General features: G+C 39.7%; 2 protein-coding genes and 1 long non-coding RNA gene across 4 annotated transcripts; 1 reads left to right on the top strand and 2 right to left on the bottom strand.

Moving 5' to 3' along the window:
* Nucleotides 1-135: 135 nt before the first annotated feature.
* On the bottom strand, nt 136-13,087 carry panx2 (pannexin 2). 2 transcript variants are annotated; one of them, XM_088340963.1, is made up of 6 exons: nt 12,977-13,087; nt 9,816-10,394; nt 5,305-6,419; nt 5,090-5,225; nt 3,823-4,008; nt 136-3,043 (listed from the first exon to the last, which is right to left on the bottom strand). In XM_088340963.1, the coding sequence occupies exons 2-6, from the start codon at nt 10,042-10,044 to the stop codon at nt 2,724-2,726; spliced, it is 1,986 nt and encodes a 661-aa protein (XP_088197089.1). In that variant the 5' UTR covers nt 10,045-10,394; nt 12,977-13,087; the 3' UTR covers nt 136-2,723. The 2 variants fall into 2 exon arrangements, with proteins under 2 accessions (XP_088197089.1, XP_088197091.1); XM_088340965.1 differs by having other exon boundaries at nt 9,816-10,390.
* Nucleotides 10,335-21,258, bottom strand: LOC148363325 (uncharacterized). The gene is made up of 4 exons (XM_088340736.1): nt 20,171-21,258; nt 16,882-17,460; nt 15,504-15,582; nt 10,335-10,394 (listed from the first exon to the last, which is right to left on the bottom strand). Exons 1-4 carry the CDS (start codon nt 21,256-21,258, stop codon nt 10,335-10,337), a joined length of 1,806 nt encoding a protein of 601 aa, XP_088196862.1.
* On the top strand, nt 17,466-18,909 carry LOC148363326 (uncharacterized). Its single transcript, XR_015850834.1, has 2 exons — nt 17,466-17,701; nt 18,445-18,909. It is a non-coding gene; the product is annotated as an uncharacterized LOC148363326 (long non-coding RNA).
* Nucleotides 21,259-25,279: the final 4,021 nt, after the last annotated feature.

The following is a 25,279-nucleotide window of genomic DNA, read 5'->3' as shown; positions in this document are numbered from 1 at the left end:
GAATACCACAAAACGTGTTTATTCAGTAGCTTGAATTGAATAGCTATCTGACTAGCATTGTGATATTTTACAGTGACAAATATGACTAGTTATCCACACATGTACCAAGAATTAATAATTTGCATCGAAACAGTGTTGTAGCAGGGTCTTAATGCAAAGTGCTTTTATTTTTCCAATATTCAGTGTTACTCGTAAAAATAAATACACCTCTTATCACACCAGAAAACATGTGCTTAACTTATTTATTTTGTCAACAGTAATATATATGTCATACTGTCCTTGTAAGGTTCATTTTCATTCCACATTCTACTTGGTGTAAAGTGCTTGTGTAGGCTTACTTTTCTATGGCCCGACTAACAATTCAAAGTGAAACTCACGTTTTTCTGTTCTTTCTTCTACTTCTGCCTGGGTAATTTATCTGACGATTGTTTGCATGATGTGAAAAACTGTGAATCAAAGAAATGTACTATTACTTATTTCCTCTGCTTCACTTTAACTAAGAAAACAAACACTTAAATGGCCCTATAATGAATTTCATTTCATTTTTCTATAATGAATTCACTTTTAAGTGTTTCTTTATATACACATCAAAATTAACTTTGGTGGACATGCTGCATCAGTACATTTACACAAATCTGAAAAAAGTTTGTAACGTGTATGTCACTCACCAAACCAATACATGAGTGATTACAGCATGAAAATATACTTTTAGTGCTATAAAATAAATTCTTACTTGTGAAGAAAATTCAATGACCAGTGTTCGGAATACTGCCATTACAAATAACGTCGTCACGTAACACCATTTTTTATTTTCTTCCAGTAACGGGGTAATCTAACTAATTATTTGTTTCCGCTGTCAGAACTCCGTTCCCATTACTGACGGTGAAAATAACTGTGCATTTCTTTGACTAAATTGAAGGAACGTCCAGCCGTAGCAAGTCTACTCTGCAGCTGTAAAAGCCAAAATGAAAGTGTATTATTCATTGTTTTTGTTCTGTCCATAGGATGGCACACGTTAATTTGGTGCTGTATGAAGGTGGCAAGGAAGCACGGCAGCGCAGTATTTAGCACGTGTGCGGCACAGTTCTGAGGTCATAAGATCGAACCTACCCGTCTGGAGTTTGCATGTTCTCCCCGTGTTTGCGTGGATTTCCTCCGGGCACTCCGGTTTCCTCCCACATTCCCAAAAAACATGCAAGTCAGGTTAATTGGCCGCTAAAAATTGTCCCTAGATATGATTGAGCGAGTGAGTTGTCTGTGTCTGTGTGCCCTGCGACTGGCTGGCAACCAGTTCAGGCTGTCCCCTGCCCACTGCCCAGAGATAGCTGGGATGGGCTCCAGCACCCCCGCGACCATACTGAGGATAAGTGGTGCAGATAATGGATAGCTCAGGAGGTAGAGCGTTCGTCTTGGGATCAAGAGATCGCAGGTTCGATTCCCGGCTCCTCCGTGTTATATGTTGTAGTGTTCTTGGGCAAGACACTGAATCCCTAATGCCCCCAAAAAGCAGGTTGGGGCCTTGCATGGCTGCATGGACATTATTGGTGTGTGAGTGTGTGTGTGTGAATGTGTGTGAAGCACATGGTAAAGCGCTTTGGAAAGTCTTCATTGACTTGAAAAGCGCTATATAAATGCAGACCATTTACCATGAAGGTAGCAATGCTTGTATTGTCAGGCAGGTATCTGACCCAGTAGGCCAAAAGTCAAATTTCTACATGACCAGTTGTCTCAGGTTGTGAAAGACGCATTTGATTTAATAAACTCACTTTATATTGTTTACTGCTAATTGTTATTTTATTATATTGTTGATTATTTATTTTTGTTTCAAGTGAAAAATAAATCTGTTGCTGGTGAGGTGCAATAAATATTTCAAAGTTCTATACACAAATATATTCTCTATTCAACTCACTCGAACACTGCGCATACAATTTCAAATTCTTTGACATACAACAACTTCTTTTTAAAGTAATGGAAAGGATTACTTACTTTCCCTGTTAACTAGTTACTTTTAGTATAGAATAATTCCGTTACTAACTTAGCTACTTTTTGGAAGAAGTAGTGAGTCACTTTAACTAATTACTTTTTTAAAGTAACGTGTCAAACACTTTCAATGACAAAGCATCGATGCACCCACAGATTGCAAACTTTACTAATATAGTATTTTCATACTCATGGCCTATGCCGCTGTATTTTATGCAATGACTATAATGTTGTAAGCGCATACATTATTGCCACAAATATGTTGTGATCTCTTGCATATTTACTTCTTCAGGTTGACAATTGTATTGCGTAAACTGCCTGTCTACTTGCAGATCATAATAAAGGGACCAAGCAATCTATAAATCTAATTTTTTTTAAAATACCCAAGGCAGTGTCCTTTGCACATATTTGCACATACCATCACTCACGCTATATAGTCAGTCATTCTATCATGTCGCCCCTTCCCAATAGCACCCTGTTGAGTGTGATCACTGCTGGTTTCATTGGCGGGTGATGGATCATACATAGTCATCCTGAGATATGAATGCAACATCGCTTCTTGGATAATTCACCTGCTCCACATCACATTTACATTATGTGTCAACGTCTGTTCAACGTTTTCAACAATACAGGTGTGCTGCCCTCAAAAAAAATCAAGTGATGGGTGTGTATTGACGTGCTTAGTAGTGTTCATGTTTGCCAAGGAAAGTGTTGAAAAAATTGCGGAGGAAGTCCTCTTTGTTTTAACATTCGGCCGCAGTTATGAGTTCTCCTGGACGCCCTGCTAGCCTGTCTCTTCGGTTTTTCTCATCCTCTTCTTCCTCAAACAGAGTATGATGAATACTCAGCAGCTGGTGTGTCGGGGCCCTGGTGAGTGTTGATGGCTGAGACTCAAGCTTCTCCACCTGTGTGATGGGCTCCCTTGAAGGTGGCGAGGGTTTGGGACTGAGCGGATCCTCAATCGATGGCGGGTTTGGGCTACCGCCATTTACGTAGGCGCTGGATGGTAAGGTCACCGTTGAAAAGACTGTGGTGGTAGATTCTGGAGAACAAACCTTTTTCTCTGAAAAAACAAAACAAAAACAGAAACAATACTATGTTAGACACAATGAACACCGCTGGTCTTTCACATGTTCAATATGGCTCTTTCAACATTGTCGACCGGAAAGTAATTGCAGTTTTTCCATAACGTCCAAATGATAGCAACAAAGTATCATGTGGAAGTGGATCTTGTCCTTAATACAGCTGTGCAATAAGGTTTCAAAAATATCATTGAAATTGGAATTAAACAGTATAACAATGATTTTAAATAACCGTATATAAAGTTGTTCAATAAATTCTTGAGTGTATAAATGAGTTTACTTTAAATTAATAAGAGTGTTTAATAAATAAAGTTTTCTACTTTTTTTTTAATGCAACTTCAGAAAAAAAGGAGGGATTACAGTATTTACTGTTTTTTTTATTGCATAGTAAGTATTTCTAGATTACTTATCCCTTACATGGTAGGGATTGAAGGCCAGGTACATGAACATCAGCTGTTTCAACCACAACCTCGCCAAAGAAACTCTTTTTATGAATTTTTTATGTAGCTTGCGTAATGGTAGTGATGATGTCAAGCTCCATCTGAACTTCAAACAGCCACAGAGACCGTTTTACTGAATCAGGGTCAAATGCAATAACTGCTTGTGTAACAGAATTTTTTTTGTTTACTCAGTTGACTATTTTTTTAAATTTCAAGATTCATATAAGTTCTAGAGTCAAACTGGCAACTGCATCATAGATTGGAGATACTCAAGCACTTAAGTCTAATCTTATTTGAAGAAATGACTTAACGTAAGTTACCTGTAATTGTGCTAGATACATGAACAATCGTGTGTGTGCCTTCAAGGTATACTGTGTCCATATTGTGCTCCGAAGGAAGAGGATCCGGATTTGTGATCTCCACTTTTGGTTTACGAACGGTCAGCATGTATGGGTGAACATCCAGTGAGAAGTTGCGGGTTTGCTTTTTCTCCATTCCACTTAAATCTACAGTACAAGGATCAGAAGACATTGATCGTATCTCAGAAACGTTCTACTCAGTTTCAATAAACTTTCTCCTTATATTATAAGGATAAGCTACGCCAATGTCACTTGCTCAGCAACACTTTTAATCTTGTCAAGTTGTAAAATGAGGGTCTTCAGGTGAGGGTGCGCATAACCTTGGGGTAACATGCGGGCTTCCTAAGGGTACATGTGATTCAAAATAAACTTAAAAAAATAAACTTACAAACCTTTTAAAAATGAATATGAAATTTTGCAAATACAAAAAATATAAGTACTGTACATAAAAATAAAGTTAATTAACAAGGCTGAATTTTTTAAAACAGACATTTTATGATCCTCAGGGGAATTAAAACAAATTATAAAATCCTCTTATGGCGCAAAAAAGGTTTACTTACTATATATTAGATATTCAATGTTTTTTATAAGTTGAAAACCGTGTTTGTTTGTAGTAAGGTAAACAACACTTAAAATGGGCAAAAGAATGCAATGTGAGAGACAGCATACAATTTTGCCTCTTAAGTACTAATTTCAAACATTTAATTGTTGACTGAATTGTAAAATGAGAAAGATAATGTTTAAAATGAGCATAATTATCTGCCAACAGATTAAGAGTATTTTACATGGAAATATGATTACTTACTTGTTTTTAATACATTTTTATGCTTTAACCACTCCAATTTATTGCAGTGAACACATTTTTGGGATTTCCTATATTTTTTTGTGTGTGTCTCAATAGTTTTATTTCCAACTAAGAAAGACTACCAAACAAACTAGGCTGCTAAGTTTGATGAATTAGATTATACATTTATTATGCATCTTTTTTTAAGTATACCTCCCAAAAAAATATTGCGATGATTGGGGTACTAGGTTTGTTCTTCACTTAAAAAAGGTTAAAAACCACTGCTTTGGTTAAATGTAATGAGAATGCAATTCAGAAGAGAAAATAAGCATATAGGAGAGTGTGAGCAAAGCTGCTTTGGAAGACAGTAGGGTACATCTTGGACAGCTCAGACAAACTATCCATACTATGTACTTGATCATAACTAAAAATAAATGAAAATACCTTTTGTTGCAGGATACTGTGTGCTCTTGGTGTCAAGAAGTGGCGCAATGAAAGTGTCTGTTACGGTCTTCCGTCTGAGCGGTTTAGGTTTTTCAGGCTTGGCATTATTTTCCAAACGTGTCAGAGCAAGAGGTTCCTTCACAAAAGACAAACAAATCACAGAAATGCTTAAAGTTGCAATGACTACTTTTAAGTTCCTTGAGGTCATTACTCACTTTGAAAGACTGTGGTAGAGGATTTGAAGTTGGGATCCATTTAATCTTCTTGCGGGGTCGTTTGATGACAAGCGGCTCCGAAGGCATCTCTCCTACTCCAAGATCAGAGGGATCCATGTTTTGGTCTATTGTTTGGATCCCAGACTCCCTCACTGTTGGTGTTGCATCATGGTTGGACTGCGCAAGAGCTGCCAAAAGCTGCCGTACCACATTATCGTACATGAGGTCACTCTCATTGGTGATGAAGTCCAGCCTGTTGAGGGACTTGATGTGGTCTCTGTTCTCGTTACAAAACATTGCCAGGATGTTTATGTCACAAAACTGAGACTTCTGCCAGCGACGCCGTGTCTTGATGCCTACTTTATGCAACTTGTCAAATACAAAATTGGACTTTCTCACCACAAACAAATGCAGCAAATTGAGCAAAATAATGAGGTTCATGGTGCAGAGCAGGGCAATATCGACTGCTGCCATGATCCGTTGCAACTGCACTGCAGGCAGCTTGCAGTTGACCCGTATCTTGAGCTCTGAATAGCTGCTAATGTCAGGGGGCTCACCAAGAGCACAGGTGAATTCATTCTGTCTCTGTCGGGCATAGTAGGCGCTCAGGTAAGAGATGGGAATGGAGCTGAGGCAGATAATAGCCAAATGGCGTGCTAAGTAAATCTTTGCCAAAAAGTTACTTTGGCCTCTTCTTTCCAAATATTTCTCAAAGAGGTTCTGCTCAGGACTCTTCTCCTTCTCAGCATTTTCTATAATCTCTCGTCTTTCACGCTCAGTTATGCCAGGCCCTTTGGATTGAATCTGCTTCTCGATCTTTGGGGCACGGCCCTCGGCAGCTCTATGATAGCAGTTATCAATCTCTTGAAGCAGGAAATTGAGCTCTGACGTGAGCCGAGTCGAGGCGAGAAACTCCCAGCCTAGAGCAGGGATGTACATAATGCCAGCGAAGGCCAGCAATGCGTAAGGTAGAAACTTGTGCTCAAATAGTGAAGGCCAGAGGTGAGACTCCACGCCAGGAGTAGCGTCACGCAGCTCTGTCCAGCAGTAGCCTCTTGCATACAGTGCCTGGTCTCGGGTAAAGTTGTGTGGTGTGTAACAGTATATTGACTCCTCTGCAGGGGAAAAATACAAGGAACACTTATTTTTTGTATAGTTATACTTTTAATTAAATAAGCCTTTTCACCCTTTAGCTGACTTTGTCTTAGACCCTGAATCAGTGACTAACAAATTACAGCACAATAATTTATGACCTGAGATTGTCATGTGTGGTGTCATTTTCATCATCATAGCTATCACTCCAGAGGGAACATATTTCAATGTGCTACTAAATAATCAGTACGTACACATGCTGGGAAAAGTCGGATTAAAATCAGAGGATTGCAGATTTACTTGTTGAGTAAAGACATGTAAAGTTTTATTATACTATATTTTATTATATTATATTTATTTTTGTTGCTCTTATCTAGACTGTTAATAAGCAGATTTAGATGATTGGGCTATTCCTTTTACAAGTGTGATTATCATTCATGTAAACAAATTTCGTTTACCCGATGCTTAATTACCACAGACACTAATTATACGCAGTAACTTTGGCGGAATCACAATCAAGCCTCTTGTGAATTATTTGATTTCCACACAAAATGTTCATTTTATTTTCTGTCACTACAGCGAACATGCCAGTTGTATTCATACATAATTAATGTAAACCGTTGCTTTGTTAAGCAATGTACAGGCACAACTTGTAAACACACAAATTGTGCAACAAAGCACACTTTTGGAGAGAGGAGGAAACATACGGTAGGGATCCAACCTCTACTACAAACAAAAACTGAAAGAGGCAATTAGGAAGCGTTGTTGGGTGCAGCCTTTTCTTCCAACTACAAAAAAGGACAATGGCAAGTGTAATTTGTGCGGTAGAGTGGTTTGCTATTGCGGCAATACCACAAAATTACATCTATACATGAAAAAAAGAGAGCAACGGGCTGCAACCAAAAATGTAAACATGTTACTTCTACTAAACAACAACCTTTAAATCAGTTGCCACATGGAAACAGAGCCAATGAGAGACAGTTGAAACTTTATTTGAATTACTGACTTTATTTTAAAAAAGATTGTGCTTGGAAGGTACTTCAGTTGTCTTGTTGACATTGTTAAACAGTACTTGTATTTTTGTTCCTGCTGTTTTGTGGTTTGACCCTTGGGTTTTGTTTCAGTTGTAATTGAAATATTTCTATTTAATTTTTATACATTTAAAGTTTGCAATGAAGTTAATAATTAAATATAGAAACATTTTGGAGCTTAAAAACTTTGTTCTGTGTTGATCAAAATTATACACCAACTCAAGGGGGAGGGTTCAATTATCCAATGATCATGAAATTTCTAAGTATAAGTATCGGATCAGTATTGATCAACACTACCCAGTATTACTTGGATCCGATCAATACCGGAATTTCCAGTATCGCCCACTCCTAGTGTAAACCCATGGTTGTCAAGCAATGACGAGCACAGCTTGTAAACAAGACGTGCGACAAAGCAGTTTTGGAGACAGTAGGAAACATTCACTGTCTTCCCTTGATAGTGGTGAGTTACATTAATAAAATTGTCTTTTGTTTAATCTAGACAGCTCAAAGCAGAAACAATGTCCATTTGTGTAGGTGACATTGCTTATGGTTTGTCGTTTTCAATTGGGTAGTTCACAAATGCCATGAGGTTAACTTTTACTAGTCATGTAAACTATGGGTAAACGATACTCTGGATTTTGGTGAATACATGGTAGTATCATTTGATACCGATCCTTTTTGCTTGGAAATGTCATCGTGATTGAATGATTGAACCTTTCCCCCTTGAGTTTGTTTATAATTACGATAAACACAGCACACAGATTTTAGGCACAGCTTCTTATTGTTATTATTGTGTTTTATTAAATAACTGGGTTGCAAACATTAACGGTATAACAAAATAAATAGAGATACTTCTATTACAACTGTTTCAGAAAAAAAGCCAAGATAGTCAAACTTAAAAAGTAGCATTGCTACTGTAAAAACAGTAACTAAATACAAATACTGTTCAAGAATGTCAAGTAGAGTTCTATTATACCTTACATTGAACAACATTTTGAAAATAAATTCAGTAATGCAAACAAAGTGTCAATTGTCTCTTGTTGTCTCTATTTCCATAGAGACAACTGATTTAAATGTTTTTGTTTAGGAAGAATAATATGATTATATTTTTGTTTGCAGCTCATTGCACTCTACCAAGTAATTTTTTAATAGTTTTATGTAAATCTGTGGTGTTGCCACATTAGAAAGCAATTTACCGCACAAATTCCACCTAGCATTGTCATACATACTAACCTTTAGACATTAAAAAGCAGTAGAATTTTTTGCTCGTTCTATTTTTATGCATGAAACACAATTTGTCTCTTGAATGTTAAAAAAACAACAACATGTGCTTGTTTGAAACCGAAAGTGCCAATGATGAAGCAATTTAATCACGCACAAGACTTCGTCTTGCTTCTGCTGTAGACTAAAATATTAGTCCCAAGCAAGATTTTTCCCTTGTTTAAATGTGAAAAAGCACTAAATTTTAAAATAAAAAACAGTAGGTGTTTTAATGGAAAAAAGAGGTACAGTAGTCTAAATTTGTAATGTAATGTTGGTAGGTAACTGCTCTTTAGTTGAAAAAAAGTCCACACTGTGCTGAACTTCTGGTTTGCCTCTGTCAGTTTTGGCTTCTGGTATGGGTGCATGTATAGATTTGGCCCTCTCCTCTGTCTGGCAATAACAGGATGCAGCAGTAGGTCAGATAGGGAGAGTTGCTAAAAGTGTTCCTCTCAGTCACACGTTTTGGCATATACTTAGTCTTAGAGAATGTCCAAGGGCGTTGGATGAGAGAGAGAAGGGTTTTGTTACCAGCTCAGTAGCCTAGATGGTAGGGCGCCCGCTTTGAGACTGGGAGGTCGCTGGTTCGCGCCTCGGCCGAGTCATACCTAAGACTTATAACATTGGTAAAATGGCGGCGCCCTCTGTTGGCTGCGGCTGCATCGGCTCGCTACAACGGGTCAGGTGTATCGACATTTCGTTCTGTGTACATTGTTACAAAGAATGACAATACAAAGGAAATTACTATTACTATATAGAGACGCAATGCTTTTAGAAAGTTGGTGGACACATTTAAGAAGTTGGTGGTGGAGAGAAGTATCGATCCGATGACAACAGTAGCTATCTGATCCAAGTACTTGCTTAGTTTTGATAATATTTATCTTTGAGTTGAACTGCCTACCCTTAATGTAAACCTATGGTTCTTATTTGTTTAGGTACCAGAATCATTATCACAATCTAACCATTCCCTACATAAAAACTACCATTCACCATGAAATCCATTGGTAATCATCACTAGTAGTTACACTACTACTACATGTTTTTGTTGTTTTCAGTTTTTTATTTTATTTTACAGTATTCTAAAAACCCTCAACTCAATTAATGTTAAGCAGTACACCACAGGCTCACCTGCAAAGTTCCTGGTGAAGACAAGTGTGACAAGTAGGATGGGGATGATCACCGTTCCTATCGTAACTACCCGATCGAAGGGCAGCTCCAGTTTAAGCTGCACCATCAAGCTAGCCAAAGCGCTGCTCCTTTCATCTTGCGATGAGCCCGGCAGGATGAGCTCCTTGAGCTTTTCTCCAGCTAGTAGAGCTGTTGCCATGTCTAAGTTTTGGTCAAGGATGTTCTGCATCTGGGAAAGAAATGGCACGCACTACGAGGCCTTCTATGTGCGACCACAAAAAAAAAAAAGCCTGATATTCACCCACACAACATTTGGTGGGTACCGGTAACTTGAGGATGTGTCTCCATGTGTGGTCAAGGTTCAGGTCCTCTTGTGTTGCTTCTCAAAGCAGTCCCATTTCAAAGATAATGTACACAAGCACATGGTTTTCTTTGCCTTTTCAGCTGTCATCTTATCATTTTGGTGCAGCGCCACAACCCTGTCTTCAGTTCGCACTCTTAAACGAATGCAAGCTTAATTTAGCACGTGTCCTTGAGATCTTGAAGACTCTTATAGAGAGATGCGTCCTTGCCGTCTTCCTTAAAGACAACAAGAAAATGGAACAAGCATTGACTGGATAGAAATAAAAGCAAAACCGTACCAGGGAGGTAACCATGTTGAAATGTCCTAATATGATGTGTCATAATAATTAAGTTGTGATGAATAATTATCACAGTATTGTGCTAAAAATATGTGGGTCAATAAAAGAGCAATGCCAAATTACATTGATTTATTTGTTTAATGATCTGGGGTGTCTTATTTAAAACAAAAACACAACATTTTTGCAGTTCTTTGGTAACAGAATAATCTGGCCTTTTAGTATGCCTTAAATAAAATGACCCGCTTTTTGAGCAGCTTTTAGACCAAAATACTCACTTTTTGTAGTTTATTTTTTATTAAAAAAATGCTTTGGGAGTGGGAAGTCAAATCTTTGGCCAAAATTATTGAAATATATATTTTCTTAATTACTTTTAAAATGTATTCAGATTTTAAAATAACTAATATTTTGTGGGTGGTTAATAGACCTAGGAAGTTGAGTCAAATCATCCAAAGTAAAGGAGTCATTATTCACCCCAATTGAGTTATTCTATTTTATTTTTCTAACTTTTTTTATGTGAGGAGGATGGTGGTTGAAGTATTTCAAAAACATTGCATTCAACAATCTGAATATTGAAGAAAATTGTATAATACAAAGGGACAAATACACGACGCCGTGTCTTTGTAAAATATTAGGGCAAAGACAAAAACATTTGGCTTAATTGCCAAATCAATCCATCCATCCATCCATCCATTATCTGCTCCGCTTATCCTCAGCAGGGTCGCGGGAGTGCTGGAGCCCATCCCTTCTGTCCTCGGGCAGTGGGCAGGGGACACCCTGAACTGGTTGCCAGCCAGTCGCAGGGCAGACAGACACAGACAACTCACTTGCTCATTTACACCTAGGGACAATTTAGACCGGCCAATTAACCTGCCATGAATGTTTTTGGAATGTGGGAGGAAACCGCAGTGGTCGGAGGAAACCCATGCAAGCATGGGGGGGAAATATAAACTCCACACAGGAAGGTTTAATCTCATGACCTCAGAACTGTGCCGCACTTGCGCTAACCACTGCGCTGCCGTGCTGTCCGATTGCCAAATACTGTCACATATTTATATGTTTATTTTTTCGTTCCAATTGTTGTGATAGGTTAAAGCTGACAAATTATACATGTTTTGGTAATTTGTTTAAAAGTATGGACTGGTCTAAAAGATTTATGGAAGTGATAACAGCTCTAATCAACACAATTCTTTAAAAACAAAACATTTTGCTTCAGTAATAAACTTATGGAGTGCAGCCTTGCCATTTTAACATTTGTCGTTCTTTTAAAATTGTCGCACGGATTTAGATTACAACATTGCAATTTTAATTTTTTAACATTGCACTATTGCTGTGATTGCTGCATCCTTTGGTCCCTTAAAATTTACTGTTCATCTTCCTCAAGAAATGCATTTAAAAAGCATCTGATTGGGCTAGGGTTAATAAAGCCTCGACCAACAGAGTGTAAGAATGTGCTTACACTAAGGAAAAAGTACCTGAAAAGAAAAACTAAACAAATTCACAATTAACATACAGTTTATTGTATGTGTGATATTTTACACAATGACAACAACCCACTTCAATACATGTGGATAAGTCAAATCTTCTGTGAAGAAAACATTGAAGATGATTTTTCGCATTTGTCATGACTTGACTTTTTTTGAGCATTCTGATGATGCACTTCATGCATACACGATGCTTGCGCATTACATACCAGCGCAGACTCTTTTGAAGGTTGTGTGAATGTCCTTTGTGTGGCAGCTTTGTTAATCCATTCGACTTTCTCACTTTCTTCCCTTCCAAGCAAAAGTGGAGGCAAGCCAATCCAATTTGTCTTTGCAGGAATGGAAAGTACTCTTAATGGCTCGTAGATGAGAAACTTGGGACTCTGCCCTGCACAGTGCTGTGGGACATCCCCTTTGCCAACATAGTTTTTTTTCACAGTCTAAATAATGTGTGAGGTCAAAGTATCCAAGTGATAACTCGGTTTGATCTTACTTTGAAGGGACAACGTTACATTTTAATTTCTGGAGTCTCAAAGCCATTTGGCATGGATCCAGTCTTATTTTTAACGATAGAAAATCCCTTCTGGATGTTCTATTCTCGACTTAAAGGCGAAGCAAATTGTTATTTTGAGCACAGAACACTGACTAAGGGAACTTTGTGTTCGCATGGCAATGGCACTCGTCCTCGGTGTTAGACCGACAATACCTTGTTGATATAAAAAAAATACATTTAATGTAATTGAGTCAGGATCATGCCTTCTGATGAGCTCATTATGGGGCTCTGAGGCATCTAAGTACATGTCTGATCCAGGAGAAATGCACATATATAGGACCACAGCTGCAAAACATCTAAGTGCATCATCCAGCTGTGTGAGCAAGCGCTCCAAGTGTATGCCTGCTCTTCCTTTGTGAGCTTCAAAGCATCCACTTCCAGGGACGTTCTCTCTAAATATGCTCAACAAATGATGCTGCATTGCAAAATGTCACATTCATGTCAGGTATATGTTGCTAAAGAGCTAAGAGATCAGATTTCACCCACCTTGTCTGGAGGCATCGCTCAGGAGGCTAAGAGTTAATAATCTGCAGTGCGGGCGAGCAGTTGACAGCATGTAGCCGCGCACACCGGTTTGTTCCGCCTTTAGCACCCCCCATCTTCAGAACCCCTCCCTCTCACCACCTCCTCTCCATCTCCTTGTCTCATCGCACATTAACATTCTACAGCTCATCACATGACAAGCTAAAGAACAAACTGTAAGAAGTGATGCAAATTAATTTGATTCAACTTACCTTGCACTGAAAGGAGAAGCCTTCCAATTTCGTTGTATTATTGTACACGGTGTTCCAAAACTCTTGGGCACATTTTGACATTGAGTATCTAAAAAACTATGAAGGATATAAAAACACATCAGGTAAATTCTGGTAAAAGCTTGTAATCTCTATTTGTACGTGAAATTTTCAAAGATAAAGATGTTAAACTTAGTTTGGCTCCAGGGCCAGATTCAGACTGTGTTCTCAGGCGGGCTGGTTCTGTAAAATAATGTAAACCTAACATTTTTAGCTTACTACCATAGCTTATTACCATTCAGCCGACTTAAGTAGCCTACTCTACATATTATAATCATGGATGACAGGGGTTTTTCTTTCCTAAGCATAACACATTTATTCACAAAGAATAGGATTTTCATGTTTGGCATTGAATATGTTAACTAGTTTATTTTAACAGTTGAGTTAATGCAGTCTTACAGCTGAAACAACTCATCAAACTATACAAATTTGATGTGCTGAAGCGATGTTTCTTCAGTGTTGTTCAACTAAACATTATGATGAAGTCTGCAGAAATGTGAGGGTGTACAGTACTCACTTTTGTGACATAATGTATACAAAAAAAAGTTTTAGGAATGCATGGGCAATAAGATTAGATGACATAGGATCAAACTATGAGGGTGGTTCTACTACAGTTTTACACCTGAGTCAACTCACCAAATTCTACGTGAGTGGGAAAAATTAGAATAATCTAATCTTTTTACCTTAAATGTTGTACTAGTTCGAAATGAATAACAAAGATGCAATTTGTCACAAAAGTGAGTACACCACTTACATTTCTGCAGAGATTTCATGATAATGTTTAATAGAACATCACTGAATAAAGTTTGCTATGACACAATGAAAATAGGTCTGTCAACGAATGGAGAAGCACAGATGTTGAATATCCCCCAGCTCAGTAATGTTGTTATGGAGGAGTAGAACAGCATTCCAGTGGCAATTTGTGAGGCTCTGGTGAAATCCATGACCAGGAGGATTAAAGTAAAATACGCAAAATATTGAATTTTAGGAACTGTACTTTAATCACTTTTGTTGCAGGGGTTTAGCGACTAATGGCTATATTTCGAGTTTCTTGAGGGGCAAAATACATTTACACTGCTATATAAGCTTTAAACAAACTACCTGTTATGGTGTCGAAGTGATGTTTCTTCAGTGTTGTTCAATTCAACATTATGAGGAAATCTCTACAGAAATGTGAGGGGTGTACTCACTTTGTGACATACTGTATACAAAAAAAAGTTTTAGGAATGCATGGGCGATAGGATTAGATGACATAAAATGGAACTACAAAGCTGAGAAAATATCATTTACTGCCCTCTATCCAAGAGAGCATTTGGTTTGCATTTTTTTCGAAGACTATAACTTTTAAAAGATATGACCAACTGACTTGCTTTATTTTACATAGTCTGAAATGAATGGCTGCCAGAATTAAATCATCCAACAGGCCGGGTCCGGCCTGCAGGCTGTATATTTGACATGAATGCATTACAATTTAAATTCCAGGTTTAGTGCCCTAGTCAGGTCCAATCCATCTTCCTCCAAAAATAAAATCACACATTTTTTACATTGATACTTTATTTCTTCTTTGAATCTAATAACAAAAAACTTTACATTAGGGTTGGTTTGAACAATTTTATTGACACTATTAACAGCAAATAAACAATGTGAGGTTTGAACAATTTTTCTTGACAATTTTAACAGCAATTAAGCATATTCACAATTTCGTTATATCTGACACGTTTTAACAATTTTTCCCGACATTTTTAACAGCAATTAAACACACAATTTCATTATATCATATCCCAACAATATGAGTTTTTATCGACACTTTTAACAGCAATAAAATGCATTCACAATTTCATTATATCATATTCTAACAATATGAGGTTTGAACAATTTTTATGGACACTTTTAACAGCAGTTAACCAATGTGTAAAGGGCAATACTATTGTGCAAGGGCATAGCTCTGTCTTCTCAAATGGGATTTCATCCCACCCTCCCAAGCAGCATCCTCCAGTCCTCTGCCCAGGATGCTCAGATGGGTCCTCTCCCTTCTTACTTCTACCTTCCACAACCACCCGAATAACCAGGCCATTGCTGCCAGGACCCCCGGTTCCCTCCTCCGGGTGGGTGCAGACGATTCTTCTTTAGGGCTGCGTCCTAGGCTTGCCGCTCGCAGATTGTATGGTATCTGCAGCCATCCGAAGCACAGCCACGGGGGGGCGCTACCTGCACCCCCTTACCAGCAGGTTTCTGGAAGTCCAGATGGCGTCTTTGATGGCGGAGAGAGTGAGCCGGTCCTTGACAAAGTCGTTCTGTGACCTTTTCGACCGACTCACCCCGTAAAGCACGTACTGTGCGTCAGGGACCTCCCCTGCTGGCAAGTCCGGGAATTTTCCTAGGTGGCCGGCCATTGCCCACAGGTCCTCGGCAGCGCTGCACTCACAAAAAAGGTGCCTCACCGACTCCTGGGCGCCACAGCCAGGTCGAGGGCATGTCAAAATCGCTGACATTCCTCGGTGGTGCATTACGGCTCTGACTGAGAGAACCTCATGAGCCACCATCCATGACAGGTTCCGTAGTCTGTTTGGGAGGGCAGTGTTAGGTTCAAGTCTCTAACATTTATGATAAAACGCTCTGTAATAAAAGACAAAGAGAATCAATGATTAAAGTTATACTTTCAAGGAGAGTTCGGAGAGTTTTGTTACCACCAATCGCCCAAATAACTCTGAAGAAATCTCCGAATCTCCTTTCTTTTATTATGTTTTTTGCCCTGCAATACATGCCTCTTTACTGAGGGGCGGGGATTCTATCTAACAAAGGAGACTGTTTTCTAACTTTTGCTACGTAGAGTTAATCAATCTTCTTTGGAAAGCTTGTCATCCGGCTGAAGATGGATGGTTTACTTTTGTTTTGGGAGAGCCTCCTTTTCCTTCTTCTCACGCTTTTTGGTAAAAAACAATCTTGAGTTATGGCATGAAGAGGTCATTCCAGGTCAAGATACATCCGTTGGTATGAGAGAACAAAACACAGTCTGTACATCGAAACACAACTCATGGCCTTGGAGAATGATTTACAGGCTTGAGAACTCTTCAAAAATGGCTAAGAACATATATAACATATTAAATGTCAACTGTAGGATAAATATAGTTATACAATCCCATCATCCCCTCCTGTTTATCCAACTGGTGATTTAATACTTCATTCAACTGTCATTTCGCAATACGATTTTCAACAGAGAAATCATGAATACAACACAGTTGTTACACTTAGAGGTTGTCGTCATAATGACCAGGATCTGAGTAAATATAAGGAAAATGCAGAGACAGGAAATCATCATCAACATTTGTGTCATTACAATTTTCACCATCGTCATTTTTATGGTAATTGCCAGAGTCATCGTCAGCATCGGTATCCGTGGGCAACAGAGCATACAAAGGTACCATCTTTGCCTGCATTGGGGCAAGAGCTGTTGTAATTAGTCTTGTTAGCAATGTTCTTATGCACGGAATACAACAACATCCACACAATGTGAGAATTGCCGCAAAAACGGCTATTGCCATCATGGCTGATATTATAATTTTTTTATATTTTCCAAACGTATCTCCAAAACCATCCCACATTGATGTGTCAACTCCTGAGTGGTCTTTCATCTTGTTGTTAAGTGACCTGAGGCCTTCCAGGGCCTTTGTCAGACTTCCGTCTGCTGCCGTGTTGTTCGGTATGAACGTGCAACATTGGTCACCAAAGATAGAACAGACCCCTCCCTTTTCAGCCAGTAGCATATCAACAGCAATCCGGTTCTGGAAAGCCATGAGGGAGGTAGCAGAGAGTTGCTCATGTATGGCGGAGAAACCTTGTTCTGTTTTGTTTCCTAACTTCTGTACATTGAAATGGATATAGTTTATTCTGTCAACGTTTTTATTAATTGTACACCAATAACAAATCAAAGATTCAAAACCCGCTGCTACTTGATCTGCTAATTTGTATTCATCTGGTACGCCTCTTGGAACACCGATGCTGTCGATGTATGTAGGATCATTGTCACTCCAGGCATAGGTAGACCTTTTTCTTTTCCATGCATGTGGTAACAAGCTCTTAACAGATGTTAGCAATTCAGGGATTGTGGTGGCGGTTATAGACACAGGTAAAATAAGAGACACAGATGCACACAATCCTGTGGTATTGTACGGTAGTAGGCTGAGTCCCATTCTTCGCACTTTCACTCGCTATGTGCCCTAGTCACTCGGTTTGCGCGTTCACGTGAAAATGGGGTGTGTCCCGATACTCTCAAGTCCGAGGCAGAAGTGACCTCAAACCATGTCGTAACCACTTCAAGACCGAGGGGGCTCCCTACCTCACTTGGCGGCGAAGTGACTACCCAGAAGGCTTTGCGAATTCTCAATATCAACAAACATGCCCGGAAAGGAACCGCACAAATGTAAGTAGTTTTCCACAACCACGCATGTATTTGCAACAAAATGTATTGAGATATCTTAGTTAGACGTAAATGCAATAGAAAATCGTATTTTCGCGTTAAAACATGAACATTGCAAAATCGCTACTTTACGAAGTGCACAAATCTACCAAGGGAGCTGCCAAAAAATAATCTTCACGCTACAAACTGTAAAGTAGGATAACTGTGCAGAAAATCACGGTTCAGCCCATCCCTGTTTTTATCTTAAACGAGTCGTACTTTTACATCTACATGGAGCATAGTCAGAATACCGTTCTGGACATAAGCCCTTGTTTACTGCACACAATTTCAGGTGTCGTGTTTTATTTACAATATGATTATTTCATGTGAGATCAGAATGCATTAGTTTTCATCATGCATTATGAGTAATGTCTCCGAATTTCACGTGGAAATACAGTTGAAACAAATTACTATCACATAGTCCACTGCCTTCTCTGTAAACACATATTAAGTAAACTAATTACCTTCTCAAAATGTTGTCCAAATGTGGAGACAATTCTAAAGCATATGTGATGCTGGCCAATAGAAGGCTCTTACAGCCATAAGAATAACATGTCATTTTTTGTATCTATTCACTATCAAATAATTATCCAGAACACATCCTATAATTTCCTGTCTCATATCAACTTGTTGAGCATCCTATACACAGTTGTTTTGTACAATACATCAGCATTAAGTAATTCTTGTTTTTTCCACCCAACCTAAAGGCCACTGTAGAACGTCCCGTGGAAGAGCTGGTCACCATCACAGCTACCACGCCATCCACACCACCGGGCACGTCGTTGGCACCTTCTAATCCGGCGCCAAACCCCAAATCACCCAGAAAAAAAAGGAAGCACGATACACTCCTTGACTTTTTGAAAGCGGAGTCTGCCGGAGCGAGGAAAAGGCTCGAAGAAACTGTGGCCAAAACTGAGCTGTTCCCGTCCTTTTTGGGAAGCTCGTGGACAAATTTCCAGAACAGTGACATCTCTGCAATGTTTCCCTTTGTTTTATAAAAGTTTTTTTTTTTTTTTATTAAGAACTCAATGAAGTTCCAGTTTGTGTTTCCAGCTTTATGGAAGTATTGGTATATTTTTGTTAAAATTTGTGACACATTATTTATTTACTATTATGTATTTTGGCCCAATGTGAGTTTGTTTTTCTGAAAGTAAACTATTATTTAAGCTGGAGTGATTTGTAGGTTTTTTCTGTCCAACAGTCACATAGTTCACACACAGTATCTCACATCATTATGAAATAAACCACCAAGGTGTTACTCAAAATGAAGATGTTTATTGAATAGTAATGCAGAAAAGCACATAATGCAAATGTGGGTCTGACTTCCAGAGCCTAAAATATGGCTTTTGGGCAATTTATTCCATATTAACTGTGGACAATTCTTTGTACGGTGGACCTGGGAACCCTGAAGACCCGTGACACCACACGGTAGGACAGAGCGTGGACCAGCCAGTACACGTAGATCAGGACCTCCAGCCATGGCCCTGTTCACTCTTTAGCAGCTCCTGCAGGGCCCACATAACCTTCTTGCTCAACCTTAAGTCCTGAATGAGTTCTGACTCCACATCCAACCATAAGCACAGGATGGGAACATTCCTGTCCAACCTGTCCACGCTTATGGGACAGCCACTCTGGAACACAATAGATAACAAACAATTTAGACATAAATGTGGGCATAGAAAAGAAAAAGACCGCTTTAACTGTGATGTAAGCATCATGAAAAAATGTTGAAATGACCTTTTTATATTCAATGACAACTCTTTTGAATTAAATTCCTTATGAACTAAGGTTTTTGGGTCGTACAGGGAAATTTGGTGACGATATTATGTCAGCTAAAGGGTCAGGTGGACTGTTCTTGTGTTTGTTTACGTTTCGTCATGTCACAGATTCAAGGCCCCTACTATATGTCATAAAATGGCATTAAAATACTAATAAGTAGATTGCCATTTATGTCTACACAAACATAGGGTATTATGTGAACGTGCATTGTATGTTAACTCTTACTGTATTTGACCGAACGGGTCATTTTTTTAATGAGTGTACGTACCTTGTAAAGATGAATCAGCACTTTATAGCGCCGAAGCTGTCTTCAGTATAGCACATTTCTCCTCCGTTGATTGGAGACACGGAAAAGATGATGAGCTTTCAGGCAATCGGTAATAACACAGCAGTAGCGGGCATTTTTAACGTTGCACGAACTCTCCAACTGACACACTACAGGTTGAGACTCGAGTTGTTTACATGTGACGTAGACCAATACGTCACTGAGGTCTACAGCCAATTAATATTACCGCCATCTCCTGGACAGGGGTGGAACCTTGCAAGTCTTGTCCAAACAATCTCCACTTTGCACTCAACTCGCGGAGGACACTCCTCTATCGAGGGACCTCACTGGAGGGTTCTCAGGGCCGAGTGAGAGAAATGGGATTGGGCCTATCATACAACTTGTCTCCTCCACACCACCACCAGATGTCACTCCGGGAGAGTGGTTTAAATGTTATATTGACTGTCAACATTTGGTGACATTGTGTACTATTCAGATTACTTATATTGTCACCAAATCCGGTTCTATTTATACAGGTAAAATTATTTTGAGCTACTCTTTTAGAAAACACAGGCTTATGTTTTTCAACTGTCGTTATGGGGTAGGTTTGATCCCAGAAAGAGCAGTTTCCGTTTGGTACAGCATTATTCATTACGTTTATCAGGCACTCTGAGTTCAGAGTGGATGGTACAACTCTCAAAAGAGGGCGAGCACCCATACACACAACACAATCCGTCATGACAGCATGTGCCGCCTGCTCAGCCATTAGCAACCAGTTGTTATCTATCCTTGAAATTCCTGTGGTAACTTTGAACCACCCATCAATGTCTTTGACTGACATGCTTACTGATGTGATATTTGTCGTTAGAGAGTAGTTACTTAATTTTGGCTGATCAGTCGATTTCATACTGTCATTTACACACACTACGACCGGGAAAAAGGGGTCCAGGCCCGAGGACCAGGCCCATAACGTGAAACCCCAGCACGTGCTGTTGAAAAAATCTGATCCCGGAGGTCGAATTGTCTGGTTTGTAACGGTTATAGTCAGTTGTAAGTTGCTTCCTTGATGCTGCAATTTAACCCGATTTTTGAAATACTGGGCCTCAGAGCTGTCCCCCGGGGTCCAGTACTCCCCTGCTTCCGTTGTAACCAAATACTCCCACCCTTGGAACGCTCCGTGTCCAAACACGTACCACCAGTACTCCTCCCACCCTTGCCCAGTAATATGTGTTGGCTGTCCCCCTAGACTGCCTCCCTGGAACCCTTTTAAAGAGGTTATCGGTATGGATATCACAGTGGTGGCATTTGGTGGCACAGTCACTGTCACAGAGTTGTTATAGGTCCACGATATTAACCAAGGAGTGCATGTTGTATGATTTGACAGTATGCGTTGTATGGTGCAGACCTTTCCATGGGTGTGAACCGAGCCAGCAGCGGTGAGTGCGATTATTATCAAGTATAGATAGGGGCCCATCATTTAGCCTGTAGATCTGCAATTCCTCCTAATACTTCCAGAGTTGTGGACAATCTTCACTGGTTTGAGACGACTGCAAACTATAATCGTAGCCCCCTTTGTAGCCAGCCTTCCTCTGAAAGTTTCGTTGAGGAACTACAGCTCTACAACAGGTACCACAATGCTATAAAAATGACGCAAATGAGGACGGTTACGGCGTATGCTAAGATAGAAATAGTTATTTTAGTCATTTTTAATTACTTTCTTACAATGTGTCAAATGAACCCATGTACTTCGTTCCGCAATCTTTACTGCTGTGCCTGTGGTTAACAACACCTGGTAGGGCCCCTCCCACCTAGGTGAATGCCAGTGTTTCTTCTTTATGCTTTTAATCAGGACCCAATCTCCTGGTTCAACTAACTGGCTTTCCTGTGGAGACATAGAAAGTGTATCATCATCATTATTATTGCGATCTGCCAGTTGCTTCTGGTGCTGCAACATTTTTCTCATGTAATCTGCTAATGTACTTTCCTCATCTGTTTCCCACATGTTCTTAAAAAACGGCAATCGGTACGGTCTACCAAATATCGTTTCGTACGGCGTCAGGCCGCTTGTACTTGTGATGTTGATGTATAATTTTACTAGGTCAAGACATTTAGTCCATGGTCTTTTGGTTTCAGTCATACATTTCCTGAGTCTATTTTTAATTGTATAATTCATCCTTTCAACTAGACCGGCACTTTGCGGGTGATAGGCACAATGGTTCTTTAGATCTATGTGGAAGGCTTGCCCTATTTTGGTAATGATTTGGTTGACAAAGTGTGAGCCATTATCACTATAAATTTTTTCCGGTATTCCATATCGTGGAATTATGTCCTGACATAGGGCTTTTGCTACTGTCAACGCATCTGGGTGTTTTGTGGGGAAGAGTTCTATCCACTTTGAGAATGAGTCAATAATTACAAGGCAGAACCGTTTCCCGTCACTCTGACTCAATTCTATGAAATCCATGTGTATATGTTGAAACGGGTAGTCTGGTTTGGGGAATTGTCCCCTCTTTGGCCTTAAATTCCCTTGAGCATTATGTTTGGCACATATTAGGCATGCTCTACAAAATCTTTTTGAATAGGAGTTAAAACCATAAGTCGTGTATACTTTATTTACTAGTCCAACCATCCCTCCCTTTGACACATGCGTTGAACCGTGACTCACTATAGCAGCCCATTTATATAAATTTTTTGGTAAAATTGGCTTGTCTTCAGGTGACATGTAAATGCCTTTACACAGTTGTGCTCCTTTATTTTTCCATGAATCTTGTTCAGACTTTGGCGATTGTTGTTGCATGTCTAATAGTATCTGTCTGTCAGGGTTTTTTCCTGCTAGGTCAGGAAACCGGTCCTGTGTTATCATGTGTATATCAAGTTGGCCCTGTGCAGCTGCCTTTGCAGTTCTGTCCGCAAACGCATTTCCTCTTGAAACTGGATCAGTTCCATTTGTGTGCGCTGCACACTTGCATATCGCTAGATGTTTTGGTAGCTGTACTGCTTGCAAAAGATTTGTTAATAATGTTGCATGTGTGACTGGTTTACCTGTCGATGTAATCATACCTCTATTTTTCCAATGTTGTGCAAATGTGTGGGTAGTTGCATATGCGTATTGGCTATCTGTGTAAATGGTTGCAACCTTGTCTTTCATTAACTTGCACGCTTCCGTAAGAGCCACCAATTCTGCAGCTTGCGCTGAGAAATGTTGGGGCAACATCTCTGCTTTTAGCACCTTTTTTAGAGTAACCACAGCATAGCCTGTTCTTGTTTTACCAGTATTGTCTTTTTTGGAGGAACCATCTACAAATATTACTTGGCCTTCTGTCAGAGGCACATCTTTTAAGTCTGCTCTGCTTTTTGCTGTTTGTTCAGCTAAGGCTTGACAATCATGTTTCTCTCCATCTTCTTCAGTAGGCAGTAATGTAGCAGGGTTCAGTACAGTGCATCTCTCTATCGTCAGATGCGGTTGAGACAAAAGTGTGGACATGCATGACAGGTGTCTTGCAGGTGACAAGAAAGACATCTTTGTCTGCAAAAGTAATGCCGATACGGCATGTGGAACCCTTAGTACAAGAGGGTGGAAGAGAACTATATCTGCACTGGATGTTATTGCCAGTGAGGCAGCAATGACTGCTCGCACACAATGTGGTAGTGCACGTGCCACAGCGTCTAACTTGGTTGAATAATAGGCCACTGGCCGTAATTTTGTTCCGTGTAACTGCGTTAGGACTGAGGTCATGAACTTTCCTTTACAATCCACCATTTGCACAAATTCCTTGTCGTAATCAGGTAAGGCTAACGCGCAGCTGCTAACCATTTCCTGCTTTACTTTAACAAACGCCTCTTCTGTTTCTGGTGTCCATTTCAATTTATCAGACATTTTAAGCTCCTCTGTATACATAAGCGATTGTAGGGGTGCTGTTATTTCCGCATAATTTGGTACCCAACTTCTGCAGTAGTTCGTAAGGCCTAGGAATGACATCATTTGTTTCTTTGTTAAAGGTTTAGGCACTTGTAAAATGGCTGTCTTTCTTTCTTCTAAGATCGCCCTCCCTCCTGCACTAAGCTGATGTCCTAGGTATTTTACTTTCTCTTGGCAAAGTTGTAGTTTATTTTTGCTGATTTTGTGACCTTCTTCTGCTAAGTGTTTTAGCAGTGCTAATGTATCGGTTCTACAGTTTTCTATTGTTTCGGACGCCAAGAGTATGTCGTCGACATAAACAAGAAGCTGGCTATTACGTGGGGGTTCAAAGGTGGATAAACTAGACATAATGACTTGCGAGTATATTGTTGGGCTTTCACAATACCCTTGAGGCAGTCTAGTATAGGTGTATCTTTTCCCTTTAAAAGTAAATGCAAACCAATATTGGCTATCTTTATGCACTGGTACGGAGAAGAATGCATTACTAATATCAATTACAGTAAAGATTTTTGCCTTTGGGTCTAGCGAATTTAAGAGTGTGTGTGGGTCAGGTACGCAAGGTGATCTTTGAATGACGGCTTGATTTACTGCAACTAAGTCTTGTACCATTCTCCACCCTATGGATGGTGGAGCTTTCTTTACAGGAAATATTGGCGTGTTTACTGGGGAGTCGGCACATTCCACTAACACCCCCGCTTTTATTAAATTTTCAATCACTGGTTGTATCCCAGCCATAGCATCTGGCTTGAGTGGATATTGTTTTATTCTAGGGCGATGCTCTGTTTTTGGTCTGACTACTGCAGGGGATGCCCCTTTTACAAGGCCCACGTCCGTAGGCCCCTGAGACCATAATTTCTCGGGAATCTGCTTCAACAATTCCTCGTCTTCTCTGGTTAAAAAGATTTGTCATTCTTGTTCTTCTGTTAAGTGTACTCCTGACTGCACTGTCACTGACCAGAAAAGAGCCTTTCTTGTTAATCCTGTGGAGTTGCTATACGAAGTATTCGTACCCGTTTCTCTCCAATCTTTGGCTCTTTCTCCTTTGTACACTAATTTTTCCAAGTCTTGCCATTTGATGCTCTTCTTTTTGCACAACGAAATATGCGGTACGCATCTATCCATAAGCCAGTTATGCTGTTTAAACAGTGACTGGAGTGGGTCAGGTAAGAATACTGCTGCTACGGCATTTGATTTTATGTCTGAATACACATAAGACACAGTTATCTTTGTGGGAGCGGCTTTACTGAGTTTGCTTGCATAGTTAGAATCGGGTTTGGCGGTGAACCACATAGTGTCGTGTAGTTCATCAGGTGACATTGTGTCTTGCTGTTGCTCAACAGCATTCTTTCCTTCATTTACTAGGCTAGCTCCCGTATTAGTAGGCGGTTTATTTGGAATGTCTAGGGTATAACGGTAACGTGGCTGTCCCACACCTTGCATCACGTATACTTCTTCAGGCTTGTGCCTAATTATTTTTAAGCCATCAGGCGTGGGCATTATGGCTAACCCTAGGGCTACAAGTCCGTCTCGTCCTAACAAATTAACTGGGCATTCGGGCAGCACTAAAATTGACATTTGA

This window comes from Urocampus carinirostris, chromosome 7 (assembly GCF_059441175.1).
Source record: "Urocampus carinirostris isolate Australia breed hairy pipefish chromosome 7, RoL_Ucar_1.0, whole genome shotgun sequence".
Classification (NCBI taxonomy): Eukaryota; Metazoa; Chordata; class Actinopteri; order Syngnathiformes; family Syngnathidae; genus Urocampus; species Urocampus carinirostris.
The sequence above is the reverse complement of the archived record's forward strand: the minus strand, read 5'-3'. Positions and strand labels throughout refer to the sequence as shown.